The following is a 21,067-nucleotide window of genomic DNA, read 5'->3' on the forward strand; positions in this document are numbered from 1 at the left end:
GAACATACCTAATCACAAAGAAAATATAGAAGTAAGAACAACAGAAAGAGGTAGTTACGTAGTAAAGAATTGTGGTTAATAAGTAACAGGCCACAACAATCTCCCCGCCCTGCAAGGCCTGCTGGGAAAATCTCTTGGCAAGCAGAGTGTGTGTGTGTGTGTGCGTGCAGGGAGATATCGCTGAAAAACGGAACAGGAAGTGAAGATACTAGAGCCTCCTCGTACACAACTTCTCTGCTCTACCGCTGTGCAGCGAGTTCCTCTCCCGTCCCCAGCTGAAGGTCCCCATCATGGGAAAAGTGAAGGGCAAGCCTGGGCCCTTGGCCCGGAGGCCAGACAACTCGGCCTTCAAACAGCAGAGGCTACCTGCCTGGTCTCCCATGCTGACTGCGAACACTGTGCTGCCTTTCTTCTACTTTATGGCTTTGATATGTATGCTGCTGGGAGTGTGGCTGCTTCTCACAGTTCAGAGAACACGGGAAATAAAGGTGAGTGTGTGTGGTTGTGAAAATAACACTTGCCTTTTCTGGATTGTTTTATGTGGTATTTAAATACTTTGTATGTTTGTAAGATACAGAGAGAGGAAGAACCTGAGTGCCTCTTGTGGGCAATAAAGAAAGGGAGTGCCAGAGAGGAAAGGTCTGGGGTCCGCTTGTGAATTAGATCAACAATTATCTCTCCTGTCTTTGCAGATGGATTACACCGAAGCTGGGGATTGCTCCGGATGTTTTGAAAAGCTTAAGAATGAGAGCAACGCAGGACAGAGCTGCATCTGCAAAGTGGTCCTCAACATCGAGAAACCCTTGAAGGTAAATAACCTTAAAGTTTGACAAATGGAGTCGGACGAGGGCATCTTACTCAAGGTTCACGTAGAAGCTTCAATCAGAACTTTCAGCTGCATGTGGTCCTCAAGTTAGTTTAGCTCAGATTGAAACCTTTGAAGAAGAAGATGGTAAATTGACCTCCTGTTCAGATTGTTGTCCCCTTGAAGTCAAAGTCAACTCCATATACTGTAAATCAAAGATTGAGTTCTGTTTAATTTCTGCCCTGATGATCTTTTCACCTCTGCTGCTCCAGGGAGACGTCTTTATATATTACGGCCTCAAGAACTTCCACCAGAACCTCCGCAGATACATGGACTCCAGAGACGATGGACAGATGGTCGGTAGGAAGACCAACTTAAAGGTAGCTCCGTGTACTAATTGGCTCGGCTCTGGCTAAACCGCCCATGATGGCCCTGATTGAAAAGAGTGTAAGCGCGAAACAAATGTTTGCATGTCAAGGTGTGAATGTGACATGTAGTGTAATGCACTCTGAGGTACTGCAGGAAATGTACCATTTAATTTACCAGAATATTACACTTCACTTCCTGTTAGATTTATTAGAAATTTCCCAAAAAAACATCCTCTCCCCCGAATGCAACTCTGGCTGGCTATGTGCAAAATGGCAGCATTCGTATCCGCGATATTTTGGCTTCATTTCTGGATGGTGAGAGGATATGTGATGTCATCATTATATATGGTGGATTATTCAAAAATATACTTGAGGTAATAAAATGCTATTATGTTTAATTAGTCTATATTGATATCAAATGTTTATTAGTATTATCACTGAATGATTTCTGTGTGAGCATAATTTTCCTGCTGTAGTTGGATCGAAGCGAAGCAGACTTACGGCTATATTTACCACTATTATTATATCATAAAAATACTGTTGAGTGAGTCATAATCACTATGTCCCTCTGAAACAAAGTAAAGTTGTTAATTAATTGTAATTAGTTAAATTCAACCACTGCTTTTTAGTTTAAAATGGCTATAAATGGTAAATAATGGTCCAGTGTTTCTTCGTTCATATCGTTCCTTCACCAGAACCCCAGCTCTTACTGCATGCCGTTCGACAGGAAGAACGGACTCCCCATCGCCCCCTGTGGTGCTGTGGCCAACAGCATGTTCAACGGTAAAACGCCATTTCTCAATCACTCCATCGATCATCACATCCCTTCTCAGTCTTTTCGTCATCCCATTTCCCTCTCATCTCCCAGACTCCTTCACTCTGTACTATAATAAATTGGGAAGCCCAATGAAGGTTCCATTGTTGCGGAGAGGCATCTCATGGTACACGGACAAAAATGTCAAGTACCGCAACCCCAAGATGGACAACTTGACCCTGGCTCAAGTGTTTGAAGGTAAATAAATCCAGGTGTAACCAAACACAGAATCTGTATTATTCCTTTCTACTCCATCATTGTGTCTGGTTTGAATTTTCTCCCCCAGGCACAGCTAAGCCTCTGTTCTGGCAGAAACCCGTGTACGAGCTCGATCCGTTTGATCCAACCAACAACGGCTTCATTAACGACGACCTGATCGTGTGGATGAGGGAAGCAGCGTTCCCCAACTTCAAGAAGCTCTATGGAGTTTTACACCGAGGCGACGACCCCTTCACTAAGGGGCTCCCAGCGGGGACTTACACCATCGAGATATCCTACAGTATCCTTTCACTGCTGTCGTGGTTAAATCAGGTCACACACGTCCCATTGGGTGATTTTCTTTCCTGTGTCTTAGCGACTATTTTCAGAACACAGGCCAGCCATCCTCCATCGAGCTTCACTTTGCCATCAAATATTTTCATCCTTGACCTCTGCCCTCCCAGACTTCCCTGTGCAGCATTTCCAAGGCAGGAAGGAACTGGTGCTGACCACGCTGACCTGGTTCGGAGGTCAGAACCATTTCCTGCCCATCGCTTACCTTGTGACCAGCAGTCTGATCCTCCTGGTCGCCATCGTCCTCACGGTGGTGTGGTGGAAGTTTGGAAAGACCGGGAAGAACATGGAAGAGTGAAGGGAGAAGCGGCAAAAACGTTCAAGCCGCTTAAGATCGATAATTGCTGTTTTTAAAATACCAGAACGGAAAAATGGTTCTAAAAAGGTTAAGTTGTTGATTTGAATTGAAGAACTTTTTTTATTTTAACACACCACACATCATGCACTGTTAATATTTATAAGAGAATTACATTAATTTTAATTAATACATGTGTGATGTATATTAAGTGAGACACCAGCCGACACAACCTTGTCACTCCTAATTGTAGTTTTTAATATAATTAATGAGATTAATCTGTGCTTTTGTCTTATGGCAAGAAGGTCCCCGGGTTCAGATCCAGGAACGGCCGGGCTCTTTTTGTGTGGAGTGTGTGTGTGTGAATGGGAATGGTGGTTTGTCTCTATATGTTCCAGTTTACCCTCCGCTACCCTCAAATATAGAAAACGGATGGATGGATAAAATGTTCGGCTCGTGCTGTTTCTACGTCAAGGTTTACATGAGATCTAGATGATGTTATTCAGCCTGAGACAAAAAAGCCACTATCTTGTTAGCAGCTCTCTGGGGGGAGAGCGTGACCTAGGGGGATAGAGTGGGTGTTCTGCAACAAGAAGGTTGCCGGTTCGAATCCCACCCTTTCCCATCTGCATGTCTAAGTGTCCTTGGCAAGATACTGAACCCCTAAAATGGCCCCTCATGAATGCTGAGTGTTCTAAAAATGTAAGTCGCTTTGGACAAAAGCGTCAGCTAAATGACATGTCACGTTAGCAGCTCTCTCAGGGTTCAGGGCAGCTTTGAGGTAAAGGCTTCAAGTAAACATGCAACATGCTGTTTTGCAGGTATGTTTATTATGTGCGCCAGCTCAGTGTTTGTCTGGCGACACAAAATACAACTTGAAAATGTCATTAACTTAACAGATATTTAGCTGTGATCGAAGAAAATGACTGATGATTCTATTATGTTTTTCCATAACGTTTTTTATGATTGAGGGAAAAAAACTGCATTTGTAATTGTGAACTCTGCATGTCTGAGATGAACAGACATGAATCATGTGCAAGTTGACTGCACTGAAAAAGGACAACTTCATAAAAGGAAAAAAATAAAGTTTCTTCAAATCCAAGCTATAGTTTGTCAACACAACTTTTTGATTGTAATTTGAACAAACCCAATAACTTTGTGTTAGCAATCTGCATATATTCGGTTGGTTCAACAACTTTTTGTCAGTGTGTACTGATTTTGACTGTCTTGACGACAGCTGAAGACTGAAATAAAACATCACATGACGTAATAACTCTTTATTTCTCTATGTACAATCTGTGAGAGCCACAAACACAAACCCTCTGACCAGGGAGCGAGCACCAAAACTCTGCGTATCGATCGGCGTGGTCTACTGAGCAGTAAATCAAAGCCCGACTGATGGCACAGCTGTGAGGGAACAACACCTTCCCTCCTGGGCAGGTCGCTGTTCGGTAAAAAAAAGTTTTAAAGCAGCTCGGCCCATTTTTCATTTTTCTCCATCGTCACTCCTGCCACGTTGTGTTTGGTCGGGTCAGTACCACAGGTGGACAGGAGGGGAATGCAGTCTACTGGTGCTACAAAAACTATCATCACACAACACAAACACACACACGGGACTGAAATATGGAAACAGCTTTCCACGCATACAGATGTCGATGCACATTAATAACAAGGAAGGAACACGTCGCACCCATTTCAACATGAGACAATCATCACGATACACAAATAAACAAACACACAGGAAACTTTTATCAGCTGTAACAGATTCACCCAGATACCTCTGCTCTCTGTACCTTTTTCTACACCATCTTATTTACAATGTTTTTTCCCTATGTTAAGACTGTTTCACTGTTTATTTGGCTAAACCTGCACTGATGATCGTGTTGTTATTCAACATTTGTCTCCAATACTACAAAAAGTATTTTCTCTTTGGAGGAGTTTGATGAATGAATTCTCCCAATCAGCCTCTTCAAGTTAATGTACATCTCTGGGGGGGGGAACACTCGTCAGTAAGGCTTCTACTACTACGGAGCATCAGGGCCAAGTTGAAGGAGAAGTGGATTTCGAGAAGAAAGTTGAAATTTAACAAGTCAAAAATGTCCTAATTGTTGTGTAATTTTATAGGGGGAATAGTAGAAGATCAGTCTGTAGTCAGCGTTAAAATTAGAACATCTTAAGTTATACTTTAGTACGTTTCACAAATAACTAAATGTCACTTTGAAAAGATGGTGTGAGAAATCGAGTCTCTCCTAAAGAAAGAATCACAGACTTAACGTCATTGCTTTGTTTCATAAGATTAGTTCAAGATTTTTGCCACGTACGGGTTGTCGTTGCAGCTTATTTCCTAAATTGAGTTTTGCTTTATTCTCGATTTAGATCTTCTCATTTACAACTATAGTCTTGAAATCTCAGAACTTATTTCCTCATGTCCCTAACAATCCATCGTAGTCTAAGACAGTGTAACCACAACTTCTCAATCTGTAATCAGTGAGTAGTGGTTGATGTGGGGTTTTATTTGAGAGTCTCTCCTCATCAGCAGGATGTGAAATAAATATCAGTAAATTGCTTTAGAGTTTTAACAGATTCTGCATTAATGGGATTAATATAACTATACACAATTTCAAGTCATGCTTTTAAACAAAGTCAGACTAAGAACGTACCATGAAAACTAGAGACTGTCTAGAGAGGAGGAATTATTTGACCTTGAACCTGGGGAACAACTTGCAATTCATTCAAAAAGAGAACCATTACATTTGAAACTGGTTGAGCGTGTAACAGGGCAAAAAAAATGGAATAGTGGATATCACAGTTTCACAGAATGAAAGAACTACTAAGAATCACAGAACAGGGACAAAGTCTTAATCAAATAGTAGTCAGCGTTGTCCGTTTCCGACCCTCCCGCCTGGCACTAACACATTCATCTCTGTGCTTTCAGTGATAGGACTGTAATGGCACTACACAAGCAGATCGTGGCCATGCAGGAACAATTAGGCAATACAGACATCTCCGGATGAATCTAAAGCTAAGGTAGTGTTCATTCAAGGCTCAGGCCCAGGCCCCAGGACTCACAGGTTCACGCCTCCTCGGCCATTGACAAACCCTCTGTGTATGGCCCTCGGGTTGTGCTGAGCAGCGAGGGGCGGAGTCAGGCCATAGGCATCCCAACTCCTCAGCTTTGTCCCGTCTGCTTCTGAGTGCAACTCTGAGGTACCTGATAAGTCAGGTCCGCACTGACCTGTCCAGTGGCGTTCTTTGGCGTATCATACGCTGACCTCCCCGACTGGCCGCTGTCTGTCCTTGTGAGCAGGGAGGGGGGCCCGGCCCCCATGAAACCGCACACAGCGGCGGGCTGGGCCAAAGATGTACCACCTGAGGGATGGCAACCCATATCGACCACGATGGGTGTAGCATACTCGGATCCCGAAGCTGGCAGGGGTTCTGCGTATGCGTGGTACACGTCCGGTGAAATGGGGGCGTCGTATAGATCTGGATCAGAGTACCCTGGGTCCGGACCCTCGTCTGGTTTAAAAGTGGAACGTGCACCCAAAGTTGTAACACCACTCACCAGCGGCTGGGCGTATTCTGAAAAGACAGCATGTTTAAGTGTATTAATAATTTTAAAGGTCCCCTGATGTGCACACAGTCTGGTCTAGTGTCTGTGAAGCTGTGCAACCACAGAAACTATCATGTTGAAGTGCAAAACAAAAGAAACCTGCAGAGTGTGGTGTATTTAAAGTGTATGGAATCTTCTGTACTGCTTTTGCTGCAAAAACCTACATGTGTGCAGACGCAGTTGATTTTGGATGATAACTGATGTGACATTACAACTAATAATTAAAGAGAAAATGCTGTGCATGTCCACGATCATGTAGGTGCCAGATTCATCAACAAATGGGGGCAGGAAGTGAACTCAACAAATGCTGCAAAGACGATAAGTTGAAGCAGAAAACAGATGTGAACAATGGACGACGTGCAAAACATTTTGTTGGAGCTCAAAGCTAAAAACAATTTGTTTTGTAAGGACAAGTTTTCAAACAAGAAAAGTTCACTGTATCTGTAAACCTTTGAATGTCGTGGCCAATCTTACTGGTGTTTATCTGAAGGACTAAACATTTCAAACAAGATGTCGTAAATTTCCTCATTTCCACAAGGATCTGTGCAAACAGCCGACTAATGGCTGCAATGTCAGAGACTGAATTACTGAAGAAAATGTTTCACAACAGAAAGAAAGGTTTTGCAATGTTTTGTCAGATAAGCAGAGCACTCAGTTATTTATTTTTTGTTGATTACACACATAGCATTTCAGTGACCAATACTGAATCTGAATCTAAAAACATATAACAACTAGACGCCAAGAATAACACCCTATCTTGTCATTTTCAAGAAAACAAATTCCTGTATCCCTCCAGAACGCTCCAAACTGTCTAAGTTCTACCGTAGCTCATGCCCCCCATCCCTCCCCAAAGTTTCATGGAAATCGGTTCACTCGTTTTTTTTGCGTAATCCTGCAAAAAAACTCCCTAGCGGAGGTAGTAATTAAATCTCCTTTAATGGCTCCAGAGTACCAGACACACACAGAATGAAAGCAGAAACCCGCAGCTGGCACCATATTGAGCAGCATTTACCTGCAGGCTCAGCGTGTAGTCTTGGTACAGCTCCTCTCCCCGTCAGGCGGCCCACCTCACTGCTGCTGTACCGAACTGAATCCTCACTCTCCACCATCTTGGATGGCAGCAGCTGCTTCATGCTCTTCCACCAGTCTGCAGCAGGAGCACAGTGATATGACTCCTTCCAGTTTAACACTCACAAGTCACATGCATAGCTAAGAGCCGATGAAGTAGAGTGATGACATACCTGTACGATCCCAGTGGGGAAGATCGTAAGTTCCCTCTGAGCTCTTTTTCCTGTCAACAGGGGAAAGTTACTAATGGAGGCCAAAACTGAGGTTATTATTTTGCACGTTATAATGATAAGAATTCATACCTGTTCCTCCAGTGCCAAGCACAAACCACAGTCAGGATGACAGCAGTCAGAACCATGACCAACACAGGAACCAGAACTGCAGCCAGCGCCACATCTGGGACCAAAGGCAGGACAATAAGCATCACACAACAACCGTCTCCCACTGGAGATCAGAACAAGCTTTTGTCTTTATATTTGAAGTCTGACGAACCTTTGCTGTTGTGTGGTGGCATAGTGGTGTTCCTTATTTCCGGGGTGTGTGTGGTCTGGCCGAGGCGAGGGCGCTTTGTTCCCACAGAAGGGGGAGCTCGACGAAACGTGGGTAGCCTCTCGTTGGTCCTCGGCCTCGCTGCGTAAAGAAATTGCATCTTATAATCTTGGATAATAAAGCTCCTGTTATTTTTGTTCAGCTTCATCAACATTACATTCTATTTTCAAAAGGAGTTTTTAAACCCCCAACCTGGCTTTTTGAATTTCTGACTGGCATTTGTTAACTGCAACGTTGAAGTGGATATTCTCTCTCAAGGCATTGACTGGTTATTTCACTCACGTCTCATCAATAAAAAAAGCAAACATTGGTTATTCATCAGTGTGTTTCATTTTTTTTTAATGAAAATGAATTTAAAAGGCACCATATTTTACACCTTTCTTGGATTTAATTGTAGGTATTGGTACCCCTGAAATGATATATCAGTGGTTAAAAGCCTTAAAAAGTACTGCAGTGTATTTCCATGTCCTCTCTTCCATAGATATATATAAAGGCTAGATGTCTCGGCCAATGGAGTCGAAGGTCCGCACATGGCGGCCATATTGCCAGATGTAGCTCACTCACCCATAACATTGTTCAACTGATTTTTAAACGGTTTGGTTTGTTATAAACGTCAGAGATGTAGTTATGACACTTCATACTTAGGAATAATTGTTATTTTAAAAAAAAATTGAAGAATGTTCTATATAGGTACAAGATTTCCCTTTACAAATATACATCAAGAATTATTTTAGTACATTTAGTACATGTTTAGTATATGTTCCACTACCAACACAATGTTATTGGATTGAGTGACACGCGACCAGGCCTATCACCGGTGTCATTCTGGCGCATTTGACGACCTCTGGCTGTAAACAGCTGAAAGTAAAATTATGTTTGGATACCGCTACAGAACACCGGCCACATATTTGGAGGCTGGGTTGGGTGCGAGTGCGAACCCGTATGACTCATACGGGGGAGGAAGTACGAAACGCGACGTTTGATTAACATATTTCTTATAATGGACTGAGTGAGAGACGGCGGGGCGACTGTTTTTATACTTTGCTGACTCCCTTCAAGTCATTACAGGTAGTAAAAGCCCAGAAAATGTATTTTACACAACATGGGCCCTTTAATGTACCTTTTAGCTGCTGATTAACCAACGTCGTTTACCTGCAGGGATTTGGCAGCCAACCAGCTCCAGCTTCAGTGCGATTCTCTGGTGCCATAACGTTGGATTGACCCTCACAAACCGGGCCTCGATGGGAGGAATGAAGTTGTTCCTCACCTCCTGCAGGTAGTTCATATTCCCTTGGAAAATCTGCCATGAAATAAGAAACAAACCAGCTTTTTTGAACTGTTCAGAACAGTAGTGAAGTTGAGGGAAAAGGTTTTGCAGCAGAGCAATTCTTGTTTCAGACTGTGAACAAATGCACTAAAAGCCTTAAGCTGATTATTTTTCAACTTGCCGAGCTCATAAGTATTTCACTTTACCCAATAAGAGGCGGCGAGAGTCCCGGCAACTTGTAGATAGCAGCAGTTCCAGCCTAACAACCCGGCCACTCAATCCATATCCATTCATTATTAATGCCCGAGTGCCTCGACTTGTCTACCACAGCACTTAACTCAAACCACTGACTGTTCGCATTTCCTGCCACAAACATCTGAGTCAATACCAGTTGCTATGGAAACGGGTCCCTTGGCCTTCTAAAGTGACATTTCTGTCCATTTGCACTAATTTAAAGAAGAAGAAGAAGAAAAAAAAAAGCATAAAAGCCAATGATGTAATTGTTGAGCAGGCATGGTTTATTGATTTAGTGATTGTGTTACCTTGTCTTGTGTGGAGTTTGCTTCCCTGTAGCTGTACCACTGCTGTGCATCATTACTGTATAGGACTCGGTACGCTGAGGCATGGTACCGATACTCCCTCAGGGTGGAGCCTGTGGTGGTGATGCCTGCTCGGACAAACAGCAGAGACAAAAGATGATGAAGGGCCAAGTTGACGACTTAAACAGGACTCGGGCTGCGGGCAGTATCGCTCCCCGGTTTTCTGTAAAGTGCAGTATATTTAATATCCACTGTGATGAAATAGAGTGTAAATCATATGCTGCCTTCATCCTCTAGTATTACATTTACAACTGTTTCATGAGGAAGGTAATTGTGATTAAGACCCATGTGTTTCATGAGTCTTAATTTGTGGTGCTGCCACTTTTTGTCTTAGCTCAGGTAAAACTATTTATGAGACGTCCAGGCTGAATAAAAGAAACTGAGGAATTAGAGTTATTGGCATGCACATTACTTTCTGCTTAAAATCCCACAGTTGTTAGTGACATTTTATGAAAATGAAATTATCTTTGTGCGACTCGCTCAGTGTTGACCAACTCATATGGATTTTTAGGGGCCAGTGCCAAAACAAGATCTTTCTCTGGAGACTATGAATGTAAAACAATATTATCAACCCATTAGTTATCTGTTAGGATATTTCAGACTAGACAAAAGTGGTGGGTCAACTGACAGAGGTTCTACTACACAGAAAAAATTCTAGGCATTTGACACAGAGGTGTGATCATGTGATTGTGTGCATGTAGTTGTGTACCTGTGATTCTCTTCTCCCTCTTCAGGTCGACCTGCAGCCACTGATGCTGGTCGCACTGAGCGGGCGCCCAGGGCAGCCCCGCCTTTTTGAGGCGTGCCCCAAACGGGCCCCACTGACCAAGGTTCCACTCCCACACAGATGAAGCCGAGAGCTGAGTGTCCGCGACACTGCCAGACTCTAAACCCAGCGTCCCATAGCAGCCTGCGAACACAGAGCCCATCATGGATAACGATATAAAAGTATGTGGGAGGTGTTAATGTGATGTTTTTAAGATCCCTGCTCGTGGTCCAGACATTTACAGGACAGCTCCCAGCAAAGATATTCTACCTCATAATGGTGCTTTATAGAAAAACTCACCATTGGTCCTGAAGGTGAAGAGGCTGTTTGACAAAGTTCCTCTGAGGAGAGAAGTGAGGGATTAGAGGATGGGGATTGAAAATTGTTGTTTTAGTCCGTTTTTAACAAATCAATAATTACCAATATTTTGACTCCCTCAAAGTTTTTCTGCTGAAACTATATTTAATATTATTGTGACCAGTTTGTATCATTGATGAAGAATTAGATTCACATTCGGTTCAATTCAAAACAAAGGTACATAAACATAAATATGATTAATTGTGAAGTGAGGCAGGGTTTTGATGTGAGCAGAAGTTCTTACCCAGTGGAAGTGACGTTGTTTGCCAGTGTGCCCTCATAGTGAGGGATGCCTTTGCTGCTGACCACACTGATCATCCCTCCCACAGCGTTGGACACCACGCCTGCATGGATGGCTGCCACGCACAGAGGAGACGACTGCGGAGAACAAGAGGAGGACAGATTTACTTTGTGTAGTTTTTTATTTTGGGGCTGATTCCAACACCAACATTGGGGAGAAGACATTTTTCAATCAATTCTATAAAAATAACAAAAACTGATACTGGAATAATCACAAAAATATAATAAAAAAAGGCATTTGACAATATTCCAAAATTGAGGTTAACAAACCCTTATGACCAAGAAATGTAAGTGAGGCTTTATATTTGACCGTTTAACCATACATTTTATTTTAGATAACCACGACTAAAAATAATACAATTACAACCAAATATATAGAACTTGAATGACTAACATCAACACTTTTATGTAACAAAACAAATATAAATAAACATCCTTTCTGCATTGTTTATTCTGTAAAATATAAGTTTTAATATCATTGCATATCAGCTAAAGATGAATCCGTTACCAAAGGCCAGTTTTCATCACGTATCAGATTTATCTATTAAGGATCTAGTATAGAATTTCCTCCTTGAGGTTTTCTGATGAGCTGCAGTGAAAGTAAGTAGCAGGAAGATATCTAATTGATGAGTCTAACTAATTGTTGATGGTCAGATCAGCTTCAGATAAACTATTCAGCTCAACAATTAGCTTTTCTCACAGACTTTTCAGTTTGTCGAACACTTGCATTCGAACCATCTCTGAATGGCCATAATGAGGTTGAACCATGATGAAAGCCTTCGCTGTCTGACTGAATCTGTCTGTTAATTAAATGGCGCTGCACCATTTGTACCTTGTGCAGGTACAGCCCGGAACAGGCCATGCTGTCAGCGCTTAACCTTCAGACTGAGGAGAGATAAAGGACGATGAGTCAGCGTGAAGTCACTTCTCTGTGGAGAGAGAACGCCAAGTGGCAATCGTGATGATTCACTGCCGACTGCATTCCTGTCCAAACCTGCTGCCACATCACTGAGGAAAGGACAAAAAAAACTGGATCCTCTCTGGCAACAGGCTCCTTTCCATGAACAGCTGCTCGAGCGAGTTGGAATTTTATTACTGGAAAAGACCCACACTGGAATTCACAGCCAACAAGATTGTGGGAAAACTCCAGTGACCCAGAGAGTGACGAGCACATGTACACATAATGTCTTCTCACACACACATGCACAGCAGTCGAATGCTGCCACGAGCAATCAACACTCACCCTGTGACTCTTAAACTGCCCAAAAAACACACACCACATCCTAAAGGGAGTCATACCAAACCACTAACACAAACACAAAGCAGTGCTCCAAACCGCCGCACCCTGCCTCCATCTGAGGAAACCACACTCTCTCACACACACACACACAAGACATATGATCAGCTGAATGTGGAAATATCGAGACCAGCATATGTATCACAGTAAAAGATACTGAGGCAGAATTAAGAAAGAGAAAGCTGCAGAGTGTGTGGGTAGGGCAGGAGATTCAAGTCACACTTTATCAGGCCCACTGTAACACACACACAACACAGATCCAGCATGAATAAATCAAATGCCTACATACAAACAAAAAACAGGCATGTGTAAGCAAAGGTTTTCTTCACCATCACACCGAGTCACTCTCCAGCTACAAAACAACACACACACGCGCGCGCGCACGCACGCACACACAAAAACACAGAGAGAGAGAGAGAGCTCGGCTCAGCACCCTCTTGCAGCTGGACTGGATTAGAGCGTTATTATTATTATTATTAACTATTATCTCACCTCCCTTTCACCCGCTGACCCTGCCCCTCCTCTGTTCCTGTGGGGCGCCTCACTCTCCCTGAAGCACACCCCGATACTCCTCCCTGTCCTCCCATCAGCCAGCAACATCGCCCCCTCCCCTCCCTCCCTTCCTCCCGCCCTCCTTCCCTTCGACAAAAAACCTCAGGCTCTGAGCATGAGGTCATCAGCCAGAGACTCTGCACCCATGAACTCACACGCAGCGGGGGTGCCGTGAGGTCATCAGACCCGGGCCTCGCATGCCGAGGAGCGGGGGGAGCGTTTACACACACAAAAAAAAAGGACTTGCTGAATCAAAATGAACGAAATGTAAACTCGCAGCACGGCAACGGTAGAGACAAATAATGAGTAAGAAACGACCCAGTGATGTCTTGGTTTGTGTGTGGTTACAGTGTGGAGGTTGTGACCAAACTGCAGGAGACCAATGGGCACAGTGACTCACATGGAAATGTGATGCTGGAGACAGAAGAAAACATCTGCTGTGTAAGCACATACTGTACGCACTCACCTCTCTGTAGCCATTCGGTATAGTTCCAGAAATCTCCTCGGTGGACGTCAGGCAGCCTGCTGGGCAGTATTTACTACGAAGAGAGATCATACACAATAAGCATTGGACAACTTGATTGCTGCACAGATATCTGAACAAAGCAAATGTTATTTACCTGAACTCTGCCTCTGGGAAATCAGTTCCTTTGTCCAGGCAGGTGATTAGATCTGAAAGGGCAAACAAACAATGTCAGAACTGGTCTCTCTGCACGTTCCTGTCAACCACATCCCCTGAATACCTTTAATTCTCTTTCCTCTGTAAAGAAAACAACTGTCAAAGGTAAATAAATAGTGACAAACTACTCGGTGCAACTTCCCAGAGCCAAAGGTGACGTCTTCAAGAAGTCTAGAACAGTCCAAAAACACTCACAACATTAACCAGTTGCTCTATAGATACAAAGGTAATGGAAAAAAATGTTGATAAACCATGAAGTTTATTATTAGATTAGTTAACCATTCATTTCGAAAACGTGAAGATCTGTGTTTTCTTTGCACACTCCAGTGAATTGTTTGGGAGATGTCGGAGACAATTGAAAAATGTATATCACCAAGCGTTCAAGGGCTCAAAGTGAAACATTCAAACAGTCCAATCAGAAATCTAAAAAACATTTTGTTCGAATTTGTTGGAATGAGGGACTTTCATTTTGGTAAAAAAATATATTATAACCATTTGATATCATAATGAATAATAACTAAAACATCAAAGTCATACAGCCTTAATGTGAACGCATGTTGAGGGTTCCTAAAGACAAGAGTGTTCGGGTGATTAGAGGCGTACCACATGCAGTGGGATGCGTGGGCTGCTCGGACTGTATCTACTTGGACCCTGTGGTGGAGGTCACTCTCTGTGAGTCATGACCACATGATCAAAACTCCCATATATCTGCTAAACCAACCTGTGAGTCACACTGACAAATACCCCTCAACCACCACAACCTAGCTGGTGACTGATTTACTCAGCTCTACTAACCGTTCACCCGTCAGTTACAAGACCAAAAAAACATTGCATCTGCACTTTGGGTGAAAACATGAGACGGACTCTTCAACAGACTTTTTCTTTTCCTCCCGATGTGATTCACTCACACAGATGACCACAAGACTGAATTATTTTCCTCCTGCACACACACGTCACTGCTTTGTGGCTTCAATTAACTGAAGTCACTGAAGTCTTCCCAGCAGACAAACAGGACCTTCAAAAACACAAATCACAGTGCTAATAAAGAGATAATCCACCAACTGTATCTGTTCCACTGCCGGGTGGAAAACTACATACAGCACAATAGCTAGAGGTGGAGGTGATTGTAAAATATGAATTACATCTGTGTAATCATTTATGGACCTGCCATTGGCAAAGCTTGGCCATAATACCCTTTTTTAATTTGTTAGTTAGAGTAGTTCTTATATAAACCATTTCCCTTTTTCTATGCAAAGGTCCGCCGAGGTCATTTGCACTGAGATTTACTAATTGTTCTGTTGATGCAGAAGCAGCTGTGTAAAGTCTGCACTAAGTATGCAAATTAAAAAAAAAAGTGCTAACACCATTAATCAATTTATAAATAAGCAGAGCGAAACATTTTCAACAACTTTCATTACTTATTGTTCGTTCCAGTGACTTATCATGTTTCCCAAATGTGAGGATGTACTGCCTTTGTCTGGGGGCATTAGACATTTCAAACTCAGGGGAAATTGTGAGGGCCATTGTTCCCTAGTTTGTGACATTTTGGGGCCTTGCTGCTTGATAAAAAAAATAAACCGACATTAAAATACAATGAAACTAATTAGTCAACTGTCTTCTTTATCAACTGAAAGCTGGCCAGACCACATGCATCAGGAGACACGATGCTGTGCGATAGTGAATAAACAAACGTGTTCATCATCATGTGTTTTGGTTCGAGCCTGTTCTCTCTCTCTCTTTTTCTCTCTAAGGTCTCTACAATCATGCCTGGAACATATCATTCAGCTTTTTTTTATCTTATTACTGATGTTACAAAAAAAAGAAAAATTTCTTCCCCAGATATGATTACATGGATATACCAGGGGGGCAATGAGCAAATATCTCTGAGCCCGCTGTCGGAGCTCACAGGTGGATGCTGGAGGGGCTGAATCGACAGGCAGTGATACTGACGCAGGGCAGCAGAGGTATTGACAAGCAATGTGAGCGATGGGAAAGCTTAAATAGTCCATCACATACGGAGGGTGGAGGGAGAACAGCAGCACGAGATTACTTCCTGAACGAGCTCGCAAGCATCGCTCCTTTGATTTTGCACCATGATATAAACAGTTCAGATGGTGGTAACTGAGCAACTGTCTGACCTGCCGTCCGACACTCTTGACAAACGAATCCGAATTATCTACCTACATCCTAATTAAGAGACGAGTTTCTATTAACATGTGTGCAAATATTCAAAGCCCCCAGATGATTAATCTTACTGACTAATTACTTAGCTTCTCCTCTGTCACCAGCAGGATCCAACAATGGCTTTGTCCAAGATAATTGTTCTATGACCAACATGACAGAGAAACGAGGGTTGCAGTCAAAACATTTGTTAGCTCGACTTTCCATTATTTAATGTTTCAACTTGGAAAAAAACAAAAAAAGATATATTGTGGCACTGAGTCAAGCTTGTCCTTCAGAATTCTTACAAAGCCTGAGAGCAGGAATCTGCTGAAAACCACAAACTGCACCACGATGGAGAAACAGACACAATTCTATTTGATGGTCCTCAGGGCAGAGCTGAATATCAAATTCTCACACAACCGTGATTAAGTTTTAGAATAATAAACACACGCATTAATCATCAGTGTCTTTCAAGGACGATATAATAACTTCAGAACTGTTACAAACATAAGGTGGTGCAGAAATATGTCCAATAAGCTGTGACTTGACAGTCACACACAAGCGACTTTTACAACCAGGACCAAAACAGAAACAACACAGACATTGTTCCTGTAGTCACCTCTGGCCAGGACCTATGTATGATGGTTACCTGTGTGTTCAGTGGTGGAGTAGGACAGGTAGAATCCATGTCCAGTGTGATGGGTCCCACTCATGAACTGGACAGTGACCTGGTTGCCGGTGGAATTGATGAGATCTTTGACTTTCAGACCCAAACCGCAGTATTTCACTGTTAAATAGCACAAGTAGAGAAACAGGGTCTGGTTAGTTACACAAGCTGGTTTAGTTTAACATTTACACCCACAAACTGACCATTCGTTGTAATGAATAATAATACAGAAATGATTCTTGTGTGGTGGTTAGTGTAACTAACTGAGCTGTAGATAACAAGAACCAACAGCTGGTTCTCACTTATAATCTACTGCCGGATGAGACAGCTGAAATAGACTATACTCCTGGGTTAATAAATGTTTGTGCTAGATTGTTTTTTAAATTGTTAAAAATGTCAGGACATTTTCCTGCTGTATTCTCAAACCGGCTTATTTATCCATTTCCATTTTACTGGGGGGTTGGCAGAAAAACTCCATAGAATTTCCAAAGCAAAGTGATTTGGACATTTGCGTTCTCACACACAGCTTCTCCAGATCCTTTCAGGAGAAGGTCCTGACCTCAGTACATGTGTGAAAGCAGCAATATTCTCACAGTGAAATTCGGTTACAATCCAATTCCCACTACCTAAATGGGACCATTAAACCAGGTTATTGTGGATCATATTAAAACATTATGTGACTAAACCTAATTTGTTTGAGTGCTCTTGCCTCACATGCATATGTTCAAACAAGTACTGTGAGATAATGGTGCACATCAGTTTAGGAAATGGTTGATCACACTGAATAAATAAAAACAGAGGGTACAGTCCGGTATCGACAGCTCTCACCACTCTCATTCCTCTTGGGCCCGATGCCGTTGAAGAGGCGGAGGTAGTTGACCTGGCAGTCCCTGTTCTCTATGTCCAGCTCCGCAAAGCGAAAGTGGATCCTGTGGCCACGCGGCACGCTGATCTCCCACTCACACACTGTGTTGTTTGGGTATGTCCTCGGGTAACCCAGAGAGGACAGAGTCCCACTGCTGGGGCCAAGCACACTGGGACCACAGCCGTCACCTGCAGAGCAACACAAACAGAGTTGGGAAAAAGTAAGTGGGAGGAATAAAGACTTTAGACTTTTGGATCAAGATTTTTGAATTAATTCCTCTTGTAATATAACAAATAAGTTACAATAATAAGAATTATAGCAAGGTTCCTTTATTAATCTTTCATTCAAATTTCTATGAAAAAAATGGGTCTGTGACTGAAGAGGCTGATAGGGTGATGCTTGTTTTTGTCCTATCATCAGATCAGTTGTCATTGAGAAGAAAAATAGTGGACAACACAAGCCTTAATTTACCTGTCTTTAAGTTTCTATCATCCACTTGTGTTGAGGCCAATCTGAGAGTTTACATGTACACAGTTTGTGCTTCATCTAGTTTATTTACCAAAATACGTGTTGTATCAGTGACTTTAGTTTCCTTAAGTATACACAATACATAAAAGGGATCACAGAGTGTAATCAATCTAAACAGGGTTGGAAAGACCATTGATTTACTATTAAGCATTTCCGATTGATTTTCTTCTGCAGGGGGACCGTTTTTTTTTCTTCATTTGTATAATCGCATAGTGAATATCTTTTTTGGTTTTGCACTTTAACTCCGACAAAATGAGCAACCTGACGACGTCACCTAGTAAGGCATTTTATATTTTGATAGACAAATCAAGATAATTTGAATAAGTAGACATAACCAACAGATAAATTAATGTTGAAAAAAAACTGTTAGTTGCAGCCCTTATCTTACATTATCTCTTTTAATGCGAGGCTTGGTGCGTTGGAGGTTTATGTTTAGGGTTATTTCTGCAGGTCAGGACATCAGGTAAGTGGAATTGTTGATTTGTCCCACATTGTGTGTGGATTTAGTGTAAAACAGATGGTATTTGCTTTGCATAGAAGCATCTGCCAAATTAATGTCACAATAATTCAGTACGCATTAGGTTGGCTTTGCATTTTTTATAGCCAATCAAACCTTTTGGCTGCCCTGTGAAGAAAAGGCAACTAAATATGACTAAAACATCAAATTTAAGAAGCAGCCATCTGATTATATTCGTTTCTGGCCATGAACGACCAAATAATTAATTTTAAAGACAATTTAATGACTCAACTTCAATTTTTACAGCCTTGTGACCTTTTTACGACAATTATGAGAGCAGAGTTTTGAGGGAGGAGGTTTGAATTTGGCGTGTGCTGCATCTCTGAGCTGTCAGAAAGCACGGACGTGGTTTGTGTGAGTGTGTGATGATGTTGTGGGCTCATGGCTCTGAGATAACACTCAGCAGTCACGCTCCGTGGTGCTAAGTGGATGTTCGGTCCAGCCTGGAGTTATGTAAGAGGCCCTCAGTGGACACTATCCAGATGAACAGGACAACAACAAAAAGCCTCACTCTGACTCACTGACGCCCAGGGACAACTGCATGGTGTTCTGGAGGAGTTCATCAGGGCAACACCTACAACCATCCAAAACACACAACTTCCTCAAGACGGAAATTCACCTTAAACGTCTACCCGCCCACCACGTGTTCAGACACTTTACATTTAAAGTTCTGACAAACTGTGTCCACGTGTTTACACTCATACCCCCACAGGCTGCGTCCCCCTACCCCCAATCCCTGGCCACCTGAAGCTGCCTGTGGCCTCTAAGGAAAACTACTAATTCTACGGCTTTGGGCACACAAGTGTGTAAAGTTATCTTTTAATCAATCAAAATATGAAGCATTTACGGAGACTGTGTAATCAGAATCTAGGTAAAAACGGAAACTGAGCAACCTGGAAGCACAACAAGGCCACAGGCTCCCAAAATGAGCTGTTTGTCTCGCGCACAGGAAACTTAAAAACCATACTCCGGTGAGAAGAATCGCAATTTAACGTTTACTAGCTTATCAGAGGAGGTAAACAAAGTTTAACCTGTAGTTTTAAACGATTATCACATAGTTTAAAAGCGATGTGTTGATTCTGCGCGCATTTGATCCTCAGATAAGCAGTTATTCGTTTACAATCAGGCTTTCCAGAACCGGTTTGCCTGGTTTAGCTTGTCCCGTCCTCCACTAAAAAAAACACCGTGGCGGGCGGCGGCAAGCGGCGAAAACCGTTCGGAAGCCCGCGTCCACACGGACATGCGAGGCGGGCTGAGGTGTGGAGGACAACAACAACACAAAAGCTTTTCTCCGCAACACCTCAACCCGCCCGTGTACACGCGTTTTTTTAAAGCAGCATGGCGGCGTCTGTGTGTGTGTGTGTGTGTGTGTGTGTGTGTGTGTTTGGTTGTGCTCGGTTCCTCCGGGTTGTCGAGCGGAACCAACCTTTCTGAGCTCGACATGTGTCCGCGGTGAGGATGAAGAGAAGCGACAGGACCAGGACCCGGGCCCCTGTCGGTCTCCTGCCCACCATTACCGCTCTGCCCATAGCAGCCTGCAGTCTGAATGCATACTGCTGCCCGCGTCAGCTCCACCGGCTGCACCGCTTCGACCAGGACCGAGGGTCGGCCACTAAACACGGACACAATCTGCGGTTGTTCGGCTTCTTTCCTCCCCAGGCTCTTCCTTTATCTTCCCCGTTTACAGTCCAGTGGTTAGCGACTCTCTCACTGTAGAGGTAACTGCTCCTAACACACAACACACACACACACTCAACACACACATCCAATCTGTGGAGCTACTTCCTCCAACTCAGGCTCCTCCCCCAGATCCACAGTCCCCCAAGTGGTCTGAATGATCCCTGAGTCACAGCGAGGAGAGCTGCACCCCTGACCTGGCAAAACATGGCCCGAGATCCAAAGTGCCTCAGATCCACAGCGCTCAAGATCCACAGTGCCAGAGATCCACAGGGCCCTGATATCAACAAGGCCCGAGATCTACAGGCCCCCGAGATCCAAAGGGCCTCAGATCCACAGCGCTCAAGATCCACAGTGCCAGAGATCCACAGGGCCCTGATATCAACAAGGCCCGAGATCTACAGGCCCCCGAGATCCAAAAGGCCTAAGATCCACAGTGCTCAAGATCCACAGTGCCCGAGATCCACAGAGCCCCGACATCAACAAGGCCCAAGATCTACAGGCCCCCGAGATCCAAAGTGCCTAAGATCCACAGTGCTCAAGATCCACAGGGCCCTGATATCAACAAGGCCCGAGATCTACAGGCCCCCGAGATCCAAAGTGCTCAAGATCCACAGTGCTCAAGATTCACAGTGCTCAAGATCCACAGTGCCCGAGATCCACAGGGTCTAAGATCCACAGTGCCAGAGATTCACAGGGCTTCTTGTTAGTTTCTGAGTTTGAACCATTAGTCTTGTTGTCCTTGTTTCGTAGAGGCTCAAACACACAC

General features: G+C 43.3%; 2 protein-coding genes across 2 annotated transcripts; one reads left to right on the plus strand and one right to left on the minus strand.

The window, feature by feature from the left end:
* Positions 1 to 145: 145 nt before the first annotated feature.
* tmem30c (transmembrane protein 30C) lies at positions 146 to 4,112 on the plus strand. Its single transcript, XM_062403312.1, has 7 exons — positions 146 to 488; positions 693 to 809; positions 1,078 to 1,185; positions 1,869 to 1,956; positions 2,042 to 2,185; positions 2,274 to 2,486; positions 2,650 to 4,112. The coding sequence occupies exons 1-7, from the start codon at positions 291 to 293 to the stop codon at positions 2,835 to 2,837; spliced, it is 1,056 nt and encodes a 351-aa protein (XP_062259296.1). The 5' UTR covers positions 146 to 290; the 3' UTR covers positions 2,838 to 4,112.
* dcbld2 (discoidin, CUB and LCCL domain containing 2) lies at positions 4,099 to 20,352 on the minus strand. The gene is made up of 15 exons (XM_062403311.1): positions 20,048 to 20,352; positions 17,540 to 17,764; positions 16,694 to 16,831; positions 13,823 to 13,874; positions 13,669 to 13,741; positions 11,298 to 11,431; positions 10,997 to 11,037; positions 10,640 to 10,840; positions 9,874 to 9,998; positions 9,217 to 9,364; positions 8,008 to 8,145; positions 7,818 to 7,911; positions 7,689 to 7,738; positions 7,460 to 7,594; positions 4,099 to 6,416 (listed from the first exon to the last, which is right to left on the minus strand). The coding sequence occupies exons 1-15, from the start codon at positions 20,148 to 20,150 to the stop codon at positions 6,004 to 6,006; spliced, it is 2,070 nt and encodes a 689-aa protein (XP_062259295.1). The 5' UTR covers positions 20,151 to 20,352; the 3' UTR covers positions 4,099 to 6,003.
* Positions 20,353 to 21,067: the final 715 nt, after the last annotated feature.

The sequence above is a fragment of the Platichthys flesus genome, chromosome 13 (assembly GCF_949316205.1).
Source record: "Platichthys flesus chromosome 13, fPlaFle2.1, whole genome shotgun sequence".
Taxonomy (NCBI): domain Eukaryota; kingdom Metazoa; phylum Chordata; class Actinopteri; order Pleuronectiformes; family Pleuronectidae; genus Platichthys; species Platichthys flesus.